Here is a 12,982-nt window from a genome sequence, read left to right on the forward strand (position 1 = left end):
ACCAAACCCGCATCCTCATGGATACCAGTCGGGTTTGTTACTGCTGAGCCGCAATGGGAACCCCCCCATCTCCTTCTAGCATCTTCGTTCTCCCATTGTTTGTTCGGTTTTCGAGCCAATTCAGATCCATCTGTCGTGAAGCCTTCTCTGCTCCATCCTCCCTAGACCTTCACCTCTGCGACCTTGGCTACCAGTCGCATCATTGGACTGAAAGGTCTTGGTCCCATTCCTCCTTTTTCCCCCGGGGCTGACTTGATCACGGCTGGATTCCCGTGACACTGGGCTAACCTCATGCTTCTCAGAAGTTTGCCATTTCCCAGCTCCAATGTCTTGTTCATTTGACACGTGTTTGTCCCTCCTGCCTCCTGACAACTGCTGTGTGAGCCCTGGCCGTATAAAGAGGATGAATTCTGGGAGAAGGTGAGGTCCTCGCTGAGCATTTAAGGGTGACAGGGTGTCCTCTGAGTGAGGGAGCAGGAAAGGAGGAGGGGCGGCCCCAGGCAGGTGTCCCCTCCTGGGTCCCCTACTCTTCTTGCCCCCTCAAATCAACTCTTTGAATTTCTGCTCTTTTATTCCAATCGTCTTTTCCACAATAATCCCTTTGAGTGGAATTTGAAGCGACTCCTCCCTCGACACCTGGAAATCTGCCCGCAGGCAGCACTGCCCTTCAGGAGGGAGGTTAAAAGTGGGGGGAGTTTTGACCACGTTGCGAGCAGATAGGGGAGGGACTGCCCGATGTTCGAACCAATGGAATGTGAGGGGCAGAAAAGCCAATGCCACAGCCGCCAGCCCCAGCCCACCCTGAGCTGTTCTCTGGAAGTTTCTGCAGGCGGGGTTCTGGGATTCAGCCCTTGACGGACTGCGGGCTGTCCCTCCCGCTCTTCGGTTTCCCATAAGTGCCTGGCACGTGGCAACAGACAGGGACCCTGGATCTGGGGAAGCAGAGAGGAAGGAGTACGATACAAATCCTTGGGCGTTCCTGCTGTGGCTCAGCGGTCACGAGCCCAACTAGCATCCATGAGGATGCGGGTTGGATCCCTGGCCTTGCTCAGTGGGTTAAGGATCCAGTGTTGCAGTGAGCTCCATCTGCCGCAGGGGTGGCCCTAAAAAAAAAAAAAAAAAGAGAGACACAAATCCTCTTTGTTTGGAAGAGAGGATATCTGAGAATAATTTCATAGAGAAAGACAAACACTTAATAGAGGATGATAAGAAAGGACAGTACTGGCAGGAAAAACACCTTGACCTTTTTAGCTAAGGCTGTAGGGAGAGGAAAGGAACCCAAGACCACTGTAAACCTGCCCAACACACGACAAAGTTTTGATACATAATTTTGATTGATTTACCCCTCGTTGACAAGCTGCAACACCTCCAAAGAGAAGCGTCTCTAAGAGGTGCCAGGGTGGGTGCTGCCAACACGACGGGCCCCCTTTCGGAAGCCGACCCCGCCCGGAGTCGCCTGGGGTTGGGCTCAGGTGTTCAAGGGATGCATTCCGTTTCCCCTGCTATGTCAGCAAGCAGGAGGTGCCCACGGGCATGTGGGACAAATTAGGCTCAAACTGCCATCTGGCTGGGATTTCGTATTTTGACTGGCGTGGTGTAATCATTTTTGCAGAGTCTAGTGCCTTGCTGCAGATTGCGAGTGATAAGGTCTCGAGGATTAGAGACCAGCTAAAAATTATAGAAGACATATGCTGTGCATTTCACTAATGAATGGCCATATTCAAACATGTTCACTAATTAATGGCAATATTTGAATGGGTCCGCTAATGAATGGCAATATTGGAAAGTGGTGTTGAATTTGATGCTCTGTGACCAGTGCTCCGATTCTGGAAAGAGCCAAATGCTCCATAAGGTCTGGGAAATGCTGGTTTGCAAGCAAAATCAAGCCGGCCTTGCAAGATGTTGGAATTTCTGGTTTGACACAGAAATTTACCTGCCAAGAAGTTTATTTAGATGAACTGCAAACAGTATCATCAAACACTTACCAGAGTCCCAGCTTGTGGCCAAACCCTATTTTAGCCTTTGGCAACAAGGAATGAACTTGGCGAAGGCAGGCGGGGAGCTGGGCCTTGCGGAGGCAGGGGTGGGGCAGCATCTCGGGAATCCTTTGAAGTCCTTGCATTGTGGCTCGGGGGGTTTCCGACCCGACTGGTATCCATGAGGATGGGGGTTTGATCCCTGGCTTCATTAAGTGGGTTAAGGATCCAGCATTGCTGCAGGCTGCAGCATAGGTCACAGATGCAGCTTGGATCCTGCATTGTTGTGGCTGTGGTGTAAGCCGGCAGCTACGGCTCCAAATCAATCCCTAGCCCGGGAACCTCCATAGGCCGCAGGTGCGGCCTTAAAAAGCAAAAAAAAAAAAAAATCCTTACAGCAGAGAGAGTGAGACAGGAAGTGAGCTTAGGGAGAAAGGATCACTGCCATAAATCACACCTGTCATGCCCCCCAGGGTCCCTGCCCCCCCATTGCCGTCCTCGCTGTGGTGCTGAGTCTATGCTGCGCTAAGTTAAGGCCGAGGACACAGCCTAAACTTGGGCAACGGAACCTGACGCTCCCCCGTCTCCTGCTTCCTTCTCTCTAACCTGGGCCTCCAGCTTGTTGGCTGTCAGTGTTTAAAGTCACTAAACCTAAAATTCACTTGGACTCCTTTTCTGGTCAGCAGGACAAATTCAGGCCTGCCCAGAGATGACAGGCTGCCAGCACCTTCTCTCTCAGAGCCCGAGGAGGAGGAGCAGGGAAACAGGGCTGGGACTGGGGTATGGTGGCCACGGGCCACTCTTGACCTGGTCCAGCTGTCTGGACAAGACTCAAACATGACTCAGCTCTTGCTCGGGCCAGGAGCGTGTTTCTGCAGTGATGCAACGTGGATAAAGGAGGTCTTAGCAGACGCGCTGTGAGCTAGAGCTTCTTTCCGCTCCGCGACGTTGCTTGACAAAGGCTCTCGTGGGTGACACAGCGTGCGGGGGGCGGGAACGGGAGCCGGCCCTCACACCCCTCAGGACTGGGCCCGGGCCCAGCACATGCTCCATGGAGAGCAGGCTCACAGAAGCAATCAAAATTTAAACTTCACACACCCTCTGATCCAGCTATTTCACTTCTAGAAGGTTATGCTACAGATTTCCTTTCACACGTGCAAAATGAGCAAAATGACCTACGAGGAAGGCCTTTCCCTACGGCTTTGTGTAGCCTCGCAAAATATTGGAAAGGACCTACATGCTCAGCCATGGGAATGCTGCTTAAATGGATTACAATCCATCTATCAACCTGAATAATGCGTGGCTGTTTAGAACTCAGCCGTCCAGGGTTGTTCAACAGGCACTGATACAGAGCAGACTATAACATATTAAATGAAAAAGCACCTTCCATAACGCATATAGACCATCTGTAGTCTCAAAAGAGCATTTCTACATGCAGGTGACAGCCATTGTCTCTGGGGAGCTTTGTAAGCTGACCAAGGAAGAAGGGAGACATATTTTTCACCATTTGCCTTTTACACCTCTTGAATTTGAATGAGTGCAGGTATCATCCACTCGAAAATAAACTATTCTTTTTTCTCTTTTTAGAGCCGCACCTGTGGCACATGGAAGTTCCCAGGCTAAGGGTCCAATCAGAGCTGCAGCTGCCAGCCTATGTCACAGCCACAGCAATGCCAGACCCAAGCCGCGTCTGCACCCTACACCACAGCTCACAGCAACGCTGGATCCTTAACCCATTGAGCGAGGCCAGGGATCGAACCCATATCTTCACGGATACCAGTCGGGTTCATTACTGCTCAGCCATGACAGGAGTTCCTAACTTTTTTTAAAACCCATGACTATGTATATTATACCTCAATATTAAGCCTTTTTTTTATGTTTTTTGCTTTTTAGGGCCACATCCACAGCATATGAAAGGTCCCAGGACGGGGGTTGAATCGGAGCTACATTTGCTGGCCTACGCCACAGCCAGAGCAATACAGGATCCTTAAGCCACTGAACGAGGGCCAGGGATTGAACCAGCATCCTCATGGATCCTTATCAGGTTCATTAACCACTGAGCCATGAAGGGAACTCCTAAGCTGTTTTTAAAAAAGGAAAAATAAATGGCCAGTAAGTATTTTAAATTTGAAACTATAAATATTTTTTCCTATTTCTATTGAAGTAAAAAAACAACTATAAATATGTTTAAATAAGTTCAACTAGTTCTGTCTCTGATTCTAGATTGGCCAGTTCAGTTCCTAGCAGTCTCTTCTCCAGAAGCACCAGCCCCACGATCTGGAGCATTTATTAGGCTCCTTTTGCTTAATTTAAGATTCCAAGCTCAGCCCTGTTGCGAGCAAGTTGGTCTCTTCATTGTATGAGCTCATCTTTTCTAATAGGTCCCTGGCTCTGAGCAGATGGTGATATAGAGTTTTCCATTCGATCCTACTTACAGTAAGTGTATAAATTAAGAGTCTGTGCAGCCAGAGGACGGAGTGGGCACATACTTGGACGGATGAGGTCATGACACTTGGGCAGAGTTCTCTTAAGGGCTCCCGAGAGGGGAAATTCGACCAAGGAGAACAAGGGGCTCTTCAGGGTAGCACACCTACCACGAAAATAATTCAGGGCATGGGGGCTGTAGATGTCACCGTATTTTCTGGGACCCTCGATGACATTATATGACCATCCTCAATGATTTGTGTAGAACTCGAAAAAATACAGAAGAATTTAGCTTTGGAGCCCTATTCACTGTCCTCAAGATAATTTATTTTCAGCCATTTGGAGATTGCATGCTAAGAGACAGTCTTAGTCTGTTTGCATGTAGAGCAGGGCACAGTTTAAGATTGCTTCCCACCACGAGATCGTGTGATTTTAAGAGGTCGTGTACTTGAAAGGAAACAACCTGACTTTCTTCTTTTCAAAATTGTGTTTTAGCGCATTATAATCTAACACGGGTTCCGTTCTGCGGCACTGTCTTGTCAGAACGAGTTTTGCATATATCAGCAGCCAGTCACCCCACGGGGAGCCTCACGCCTTTGATCGGTTTAACACGCTGGGGTCACATCTCATATATCACTGCTGCCATCTTCTGGAAAGCCGTCTACCTAAAAGAAAAATATTTCATCTATTCCCAAAGTACACACGTGTGCTTCCTGGTTTTGACGTTTCCCTCGACTCTACTAAGGGGTCCTGAGAATCTATTTGATTGTCTCCTGTTCTTTTAACACAGAACTTCAGAGCCCACGGGAGCAAAATAAATGGCACCTAATAAAATGCTTTTGTGATAGAGGCTGTCGTGACAGAAAACAGGCACAGGGAAGCTTAGGCTTTCCTACAGAGATCCCTCCCCTTCAAGGATCTAACCCTTCTTTTGAGGGTCATTACTTGTAGGTACCGACCGGCTCTCAGCTTTATTGAGTAGCAGCCACGTGCGCGTGTTCTGATTGCACTGGAAGCTGTTCATTTGATTCCTGTTCCTGCTTCCAAAGAGAAAATGTTCAGACCTCTTTTGAATGTCTCCATGACGGGCGGGTGGGATCTTGCATTCAGGCATCGGTCAACAACAGACTTTGCTACTGCCGTGATGCTCAATGATAAGCATGATGGGACGTTCATTTAACTCTATGGTAGGTGGTACGGGATTTCCTGAGGGGATGACAGTGATGGTACCTCCGCAGAGCAACGCAAGATCAGCATCTCTTTCTCTACAGCGCTTATGGGGAGGTGACAACCTGGGCAGGTCCCGGGAGGTCCTCCGTCTCACTCAGGGCTTCACAGAGCAATAGTGGTTGTCAGTATCCTGAGACGTGCTTCAGTGAACAAGATGCTTCACTATCACCTGACTTTTCCATAGAATTTTTTGGCTTATAAAACACTGTAACTCCATGAAAAAACCATTCCTCATGTTTGCTATGGGCCAGAAACTAGGTAAAATATTGATAATCTTATTATTTCTTCTTTACAGATGCAAAAAACTAAAGCAAAGTGATGTTAGGATCACATAGACAATAAATGACAGAGAAGGGGGCCTCTGACTTCAAGTCACTCTCACTGTAAAGGCTTTACTTTTTTTTTTCCCCACAGACGCACCTGCGACATATGGAGGTTCCCAGGCTAAGGGTCCAATCAGAGCTGCAGCTGCCGCCCTACAGCCACAGCAACACCAGATCAAACCCGAATCCTCACGGACACTATATCAGGTTCTTAACCCATTGAGCAACAATGGGAACTCCAAAAGACTTTACTTTTTTTTTGGTCGTCTTTTTCTAGGGCTGCACCCGTGGCATATGGAGGTTCCCAGGCTAGGGGTTGAATCGGAGCTGTAGCCCACCAGCCTACGCCACAGCCACAGCAACGCGGGATTCGAGCCACGTCTGTGACCTATACCACAGCTCACGGCAACACCGAATCCCTAACCCAGCGAGCGAGGCCAGGGATCAAACCCACAACCTCATGGTTCCTAGTTGGATTCGTTAACCGCTGAGCCACAACAGTAACTCCCAAAAGACTTCACTTTTAAACACTAAATTGCATCTGATTTTTTAGAAAAATATAAATTTCACTGTATGGTTTCATGTATTACAATATGCTGTTCTTTTATATGTTGTCCAGGTCCAAGAGTTTATTCACCCCCAGAGTAAACACTCAATACATATTAATTGCAGGGCAAAAATATGACTTGAGTGGCAAGGAATAGTTTAGCGATTACTTGTCAGGAAACAAAGTTTGTCCTATTGAACTTATCCCTTATTGAGTAGCTATTTTGAAATTACATACCTCATCTGGGATGAGCTAATTACTAAAGTTAAGTGAGAGGTCTGGCACCAACCTTCTACCTGCAGCTACTCCAAAGAGAAAAACCTATTGATTCACCAGCTTCATTGTCAAGTAAAGGGAAGCCATCATGCTATTGGGATGATTGAGTTGGTCCTGGTGTTGAGTTCTAAGACAAATCGTCCTGGGGATGCTCAGGATTAAAAACAGCAGGGAGAGGAGTTCCTGTCGTGGTGCAGTGGTTAACGAATCCGACTAGGAACCAGGAGGTTGCGGGTTCGGTCCCTGGCCTTGCTCAGTGGGTTAAGGATCTGGCGTTGCCGTGAGCTGTGGTGTCGGTTGCAGACGCGGCTCGGATCCTGCGTTGCTGTGGCTGTGGTGTGGGCCGGTGGCTAAAGCTCTGATTTGACCCCTAGCCTGGGAACCTCCATGTGCCGCGGGAGCGGCCCAAAGAAATAGCAAAGAAAGAGACAAAAATAAAAATTAAAAAAATAAATTAAAAAAAACAGCAGGGAGAAGTTCCCATTGTGGCTCAGTGGGTTATGAACCCGACTAGTATCTGTGAGGATGACGGTTCGATCCCTGGCCTCGCTCAGTGAGTTAAGGATCCAGCATGCCGTGAGCTGTGGTGTAGACCGGCAGCTGCAGCTCCCATTCAGCCCCAGCCTGGGAACTTGCATTGGCCACAGGTGTGGCCCTAAATAGAAAAACACACAAACAGTGAAAAAGATTTAAATTACAGTTTTTCAAATAACAGGTAACATGCAAATTCTTGTGGTCTTTACATCTGTCCTTTTGCAAAAGAATAACTGACCTCGTAAAAATAAACCGACTTAGTAAAATGTTTTCTAGAGGAGCTGAGGTGTATCAGCTAGGGTTTCACCAGAGAGACAATCTGTAGGAGATAAATACAGATACAGATAATCTAGATGTAGATACCTAGACATGCTTAGCAGTCCCCGTAGACTTATAAATATATAGATTAATATCTATAAATAAACATCTATAGGTATCTATAGCTATAATAGTTATCTATAGCTACACTAGATATCTAGTACATATTTTTATATATTTATATACTTCTCTATCAAATATCTATATAGACAGAGAGAGATTGCAGGGAATTGTGAGCTGGAATTTGGCCCTTGCCATCCGCCTCTACACAGATTGAATCATGAGCCACTGCAGCCGCTGACCCGCAACACCCCCTGAAAGGAGTTCAGGGTGGAGATGAGAGTGAGGCTTGTTCTGTGTGCTTGGAAAACTGGCAGAACAGGTCTTCAAAGAGTTAGATATTTTCAGGAGAAGATTTTATGAGCCCAATTCGTGTATCTCTTCATATCTAGAAAGGCCCTAAAATCCTTCCTGGTGACATCTGCTCCTCCAGACCAGCAGTGACCTTCACGAGACTAGCAGTGACCTTCTATAAACCATGTGTGGCTGCATGCGCCTCCCCCTCCCCTTTCACCGAAATCACATGTACGCTGACCTTCCCCTCCGTCTTAGGAGAGGTTTTGCAGAGCTGTATCTGAAAAGTTGCCTCCCAGGCTATAGTCCTCATTTTGCCCCAAATACAACTTAACTTCAGCTTTTAGGTTGTGCATATTTTTAAGTGGACGGAATCACAGCGTCTGTGATTGTGGGGCTGGCTGGGCAAGTCCTGAATCCAGAGGGAGGCTGCCAGGAAGAACAGGCTGGAACTTTCCTCCTAAGGAAGCCTCATTTCTGCTCTTAAAACCTTTCAGGATTTCCCGCCGTGGCGCAGTGGTTAACGAATCCGACTAGGAACCATGAAGTTGAAGGTTCGGTCCCTGCCCTTGCTCAGTAGGTTAAGGGTCCGGCGTTGCCATAAGCTGTGGTGTAGGTCGCAGATGTGGCTGGATCTGGTGTTGCTGTGACTCTGGCGTAGGCCAGCGTCTACAGCTCTGATTCGACCCCTAGCCTGGGAACCTCCATATGCCGCAGGGGCGGCCCAAGAAATGGCAAAAGAAAAAAAAAAAAGAAAAAACACTTTCAAATGACTGAATCCGCACTGCCCAGGTTATCTAGAACCCTCTCCCTTCCTCACAGTGACTATAGGCCTTATAGACCAACAAAATACCTTCACTGAAGGGCCAGATTAGTGTTGGATTGAATAACTGGGGACTACCGTCTAGCCAAGTTGACGTGTGAAACTAACATCACAGGAGCTAAGATAATATAGCCCATAGGTATTGCTTTTTAATCAATTTTTTTGTTTTGTTTTGTTTTTTAGGGCCATAACTGTGGCATATGCAAGTTCCCAGGCTAGGGGTCGAATCGGAGCTGTAGCTGCCGGCCTACACCACAGCCACGCAGGATCCAATCCAATCTGTGACCTATGCCATAGCTCACAGCAATGCCGGATCCTTAACCCACTGAGCAAGGCCAGGGATCGAACCCACAACCTCATGGTTCCTAGTCAGATTCGTTAACCACTGAGCCACGATGGGACCTCCATGAGCATTTATACAATCCCCTGGTTGACAGTCTTAAGTTCTGAATAACTTAATTAAAAACCTGAGCATATTTCTAGATCAAATCAGCCTTCTAGATATTTCTGAATATGAGACAGATTTGAGGTATTTAATGAGGAAGCCCAGGGCCCGATGTATCTAAATTTAAGTTCTACTCTCTGAATAGAAGCCAATTAACAGGTGCATTAATGCTAGATTATCTCACTAGCACATTCTTTCAGCTTTGGCTTGCCGGTTGCTATACTGAGTGGTGAGGGTTTAGTTTTTATATGCTCTTTCTTTCTGTTATTTTTTTTTATAGTCCATTCTTTGCAGTACTGGTATGAGAGGAAATTTAATGTCTTTGTGTCAGGAAAGGCCTATTTATTCTGACAAACTGATCAACCTCCGGGGTGCTGCTCTACCATGAAACTGATTTTATATCTCATCCGCGAGCTAATAAGATGTGCAGCGCTTTCCCTGTCACGCCAAGAGATCACACTTGCTTCGACGGGAAGTGGTGGGCTGAACTCACCCCGTAAGCTCTTCTCAGTGATTGAACCGTGCAGCTCACAGTTTTCAACCTAAGAGCAGAGTGGTGAATGTGAGACAAACCCGAAGAGGAGCTGGTCCCTTAAAAAGAAAAAGAAAAACCTCAAGAAGGATCTCCACTGGATTAGCTTTCAATTCAGGGACAATTAAGATGTCAGACATTAAAACCAGTGCTATGGTGGTTTGTGTGAAGGCCATCCTGACACAGCCGTCTCCCACCAGCCTGAAACTTTGACTCCGTCTCTTTGCTGTGAGAGGAGATAAGAAGGCTGTAAGGCTCTGGATGCCCTGGCAGGACAGGTTGTCTGTAGAAGAGACCCTTTTCTTACTTAATACTCGTCTTTCTTCTTTGTTATGTCCTGAGATTAAAATAATTTTCAGATGAGTTGCTAAAACAAGAAACTGACCATGGGAACGGAGTCTGTCTCCATGGTGGAGACAGCATGAAGGAACGGATGCCTCGGATGGGCTGTGATGCTGAGGCAAGGCCGAGTGGAGATGCGTTTTAGGGATGCATTTGGGGATAAAGCTGGTTTTTCTATACCGTGTTTTTTGGGGGATTGCTTAGCAGTTGGAATCAGTCTTTTTTTGTTTGTTTGTTTGTCTTTTTGCCTTTTCTAGGGCTGCTCCTTCAACATATGGAGATTCCCGGGCTAGGGGTCTCATCGGAGCTGTAGCCACCAGCCTATGCCAGAGCCACAGCAACGCTGGATCCAAGCCGCGCCTGCAGCCTACACCACAGCTCACGGCAACGCTGGATCCTTAACCCACTGAGCAAGACCAGGGATCAAACCCACAACCTCATGGTTCCTAGTCGGATTCGTTAACCACTGAGCCATGACGGGAACTCCAGGAATCAGTCTTATCTTAAACGTGGACCTCTTCAGGGATGGCTGGGCAAGTGTCGCAAGAGACAGAGAGTGGAAGCTGCCTGTTTCTTAAGGCCTAGACCCCAAGAGAGGCGTACTGTCACTTCTACCATATGTCACTGGCCAAGCGTCCACACACCCAGGTTTAAGCAGAAGGGACAGAGAGCCTGCCTCTCGGTGCGAAGGGTACCCGATCACGCTGCACCTGTTCTCGAAAACCGCCGTGCTTGTTGCCCACGCTCTCCCCCCGGTAGGACATCATCTGCACACATGGCGTCTGCTGTGAGAGCCGTTACTCCCCACCTAGGAAGTGATCACGGAAGGACCACTTTTCCAGGGAGTCAGCTTCCTCTCCAGCTGTGCGATTAGGTAGGGTGGCCGAGGGGGTGGGCTCTGCAGCCTGACACCTTGGGCTGGAGTCCTCATGCCATCACCTGCCAACCACGGCTCCTTGGGACAAACACCTTGACCTCCACGCCCCAGTTTCTGCTGAAAAAACCTGGAAAACCATGATAACTCTCTCATAGGACCATCGTGAGGGGTCCGTGAGATGACATATACCAAACGGCTACAACCGTGCCTGGCATACAGGGTGTTCTCAGCTTTAGGAGATGCCAGTGACGCATCGGCCACCACAGCAGCCTCTAGGGCAGGGCTGGTGATGAGGATGGATGTTCTGAAGGGGCCCCGCGCTCCCAGACGCCCGCCAGACCGCTTCCTCGCCCAGCAGGTGCTCCCCAGCCTCCTCCTCTGTAAGATGGGGATGGGCACTTGATTCTGAAAGGGGCAAGGTCTCCGGGCGAGAAGATCCTCGCCAGCCCTGCATGAGCGTCCCGGGGCCGCGGTAACAGCACCGCACAGCCAGGGCCTCGCGCAACAGGAACGTAATCTCCCAGTTCGCGAGGCGCAGAGTCTGAGAACGAGGGGGCAGTGAGGTTGGTTGGTTTCTTCTGAGGCCTCGCTCCTTGGCTACAGTGACCTTCCCAAGGTCACTGTCAGGCTGTGTGTGTCTCTTTCCCAATCCTCTCTATAAGGACACCAGTCCTATTGCACTGGGCCACCCTAAAGACCTCACTCTATGTCACTTACTTACCTCTTTAAAGGCCCATCTCCAAACACAGTCACATGCTGCAATGCTGGGGGTTATGAATTTGCAGCTACGTCTTTCAACCCATGACAGTGCCTTCTTCTTTCATAATGGGCTTCTCGTACAAAAACAAGTCCATTAACATAGATACATAAACCCTTTAGGTAGATAAACACACATTAGACACGAAATTCTTGACTGAAATTGTTTTCGTCGTATTCTAACACCAACAACCCTTGGCTACTGGTATTTCTTTGCATGTCTATCTCTTCTGCTAGGCTAGAAACAGCTTAAAGAAAGGAAAGGTCCCTCATTCATGTTTGAAACCCCGCTGCAGGGCTTGGAACATTCTTTAGTAAAGCGTGAACAATGCCATCAAAATATAAACTAGACTTTGGAGTTCCCATCATGGCCCAGGGACTAATGAACCCAACTAGTAGCCATGAGGACCCAGGTTCGATCCCTGGCCTCGCTCAGTGGGTTAAGGATCCAGCATTGACATGAGCTGTGGTATAGGTCACAGACGCAGCTCGGATCCAGTGTTGCTATGGCTGTGGTGTAGGCTGGTGGCTACCCCTAGCCTGGGAACCTCCATACACCTCGGATGCAGCCTGAGAAAGAACTGTATATATATAAATAAATATATAAAATGCTACTTCTCTTTGCAAAGAGTAGTTGCCTCAGAAACCATCACCCTCGTCTGAGGCGTGACTGGAACGAGCTTGGAAGAGAAAAACTGTGCGGTGACCAAAGGCGGCCGGCAAGCCCCCCTCTAACCCACGTGTGTTCCTCTGCAGCTCGTCTTCTGCCGGGACTGTAAGGAGTCATACCATGAAGGCGAATGCAGCGCCCTGTTTGAGGCCTCAGCAGCGGTGGCTCAGGTACAGTGTTCGCTTCCTTCCTCAAAGCTGGGCTCGAGGTAGGCGTCGGGGACAAGCACTGTCTCCGGGGACCCTCACAGGTTCCAACTGAAACCAGTAAGAACCAGACCCAGGAGTTCCCGCTGTGGCGCAGCAGAAATGATTCCGACTCGTGTCCATGAGGACGGGAGTTCGATCCCTGGCCTCACTCAGCGGGTTGGGGATCCAGCGTAACCGTGAGCTGTGGCGTGGGTCACAGACGCAGCTCACATCCTGCGTTGCTGTGGCTGTGATGGATGCCCCTGGCCTGGGAACTTCATATGTCTCGGGTGCAGCCCTAAAAAGAAAACAAAAAAAAAAGACGAAGAAGAACCAGACTAGCAGCCTTCAGCCACCCATCCATGGG

The 12,982-nt window shown here is 48.5% G+C and overlaps 1 protein-coding gene across 3 annotated transcripts in view; it reads left to right on the top strand.

Annotated features, from left to right (window-relative positions):
- PRKN (parkin RBR E3 ubiquitin protein ligase) overlaps positions 1–12,982 on the top strand; it is a 1,272,474-nt gene that overhangs the window by 1,222,299 nt on the left and 37,193 nt on the right. Inside the window, exon 10 of one of the 3 annotated variants that reach the window (XM_047769781.1) lies at positions 12,514–12,597. The exons of the other annotated variants lie outside the window; for them this stretch is intronic. Within the exon in view, the coding sequence (XP_047625737.1) occupies positions 12,514–12,597 (84 nt within the window). The remainder of the gene's footprint in view (positions 1–12,513; positions 12,598–12,982) is intronic. 3 annotated transcript variants of the gene reach the window in all.

The sequence above is a fragment of the Phacochoerus africanus genome, chromosome 2 (assembly GCF_016906955.1).
Source record: "Phacochoerus africanus isolate WHEZ1 chromosome 2, ROS_Pafr_v1, whole genome shotgun sequence".
In the NCBI taxonomy this organism is placed as follows: Eukaryota; Metazoa; Chordata; class Mammalia; order Artiodactyla; family Suidae; genus Phacochoerus; species Phacochoerus africanus.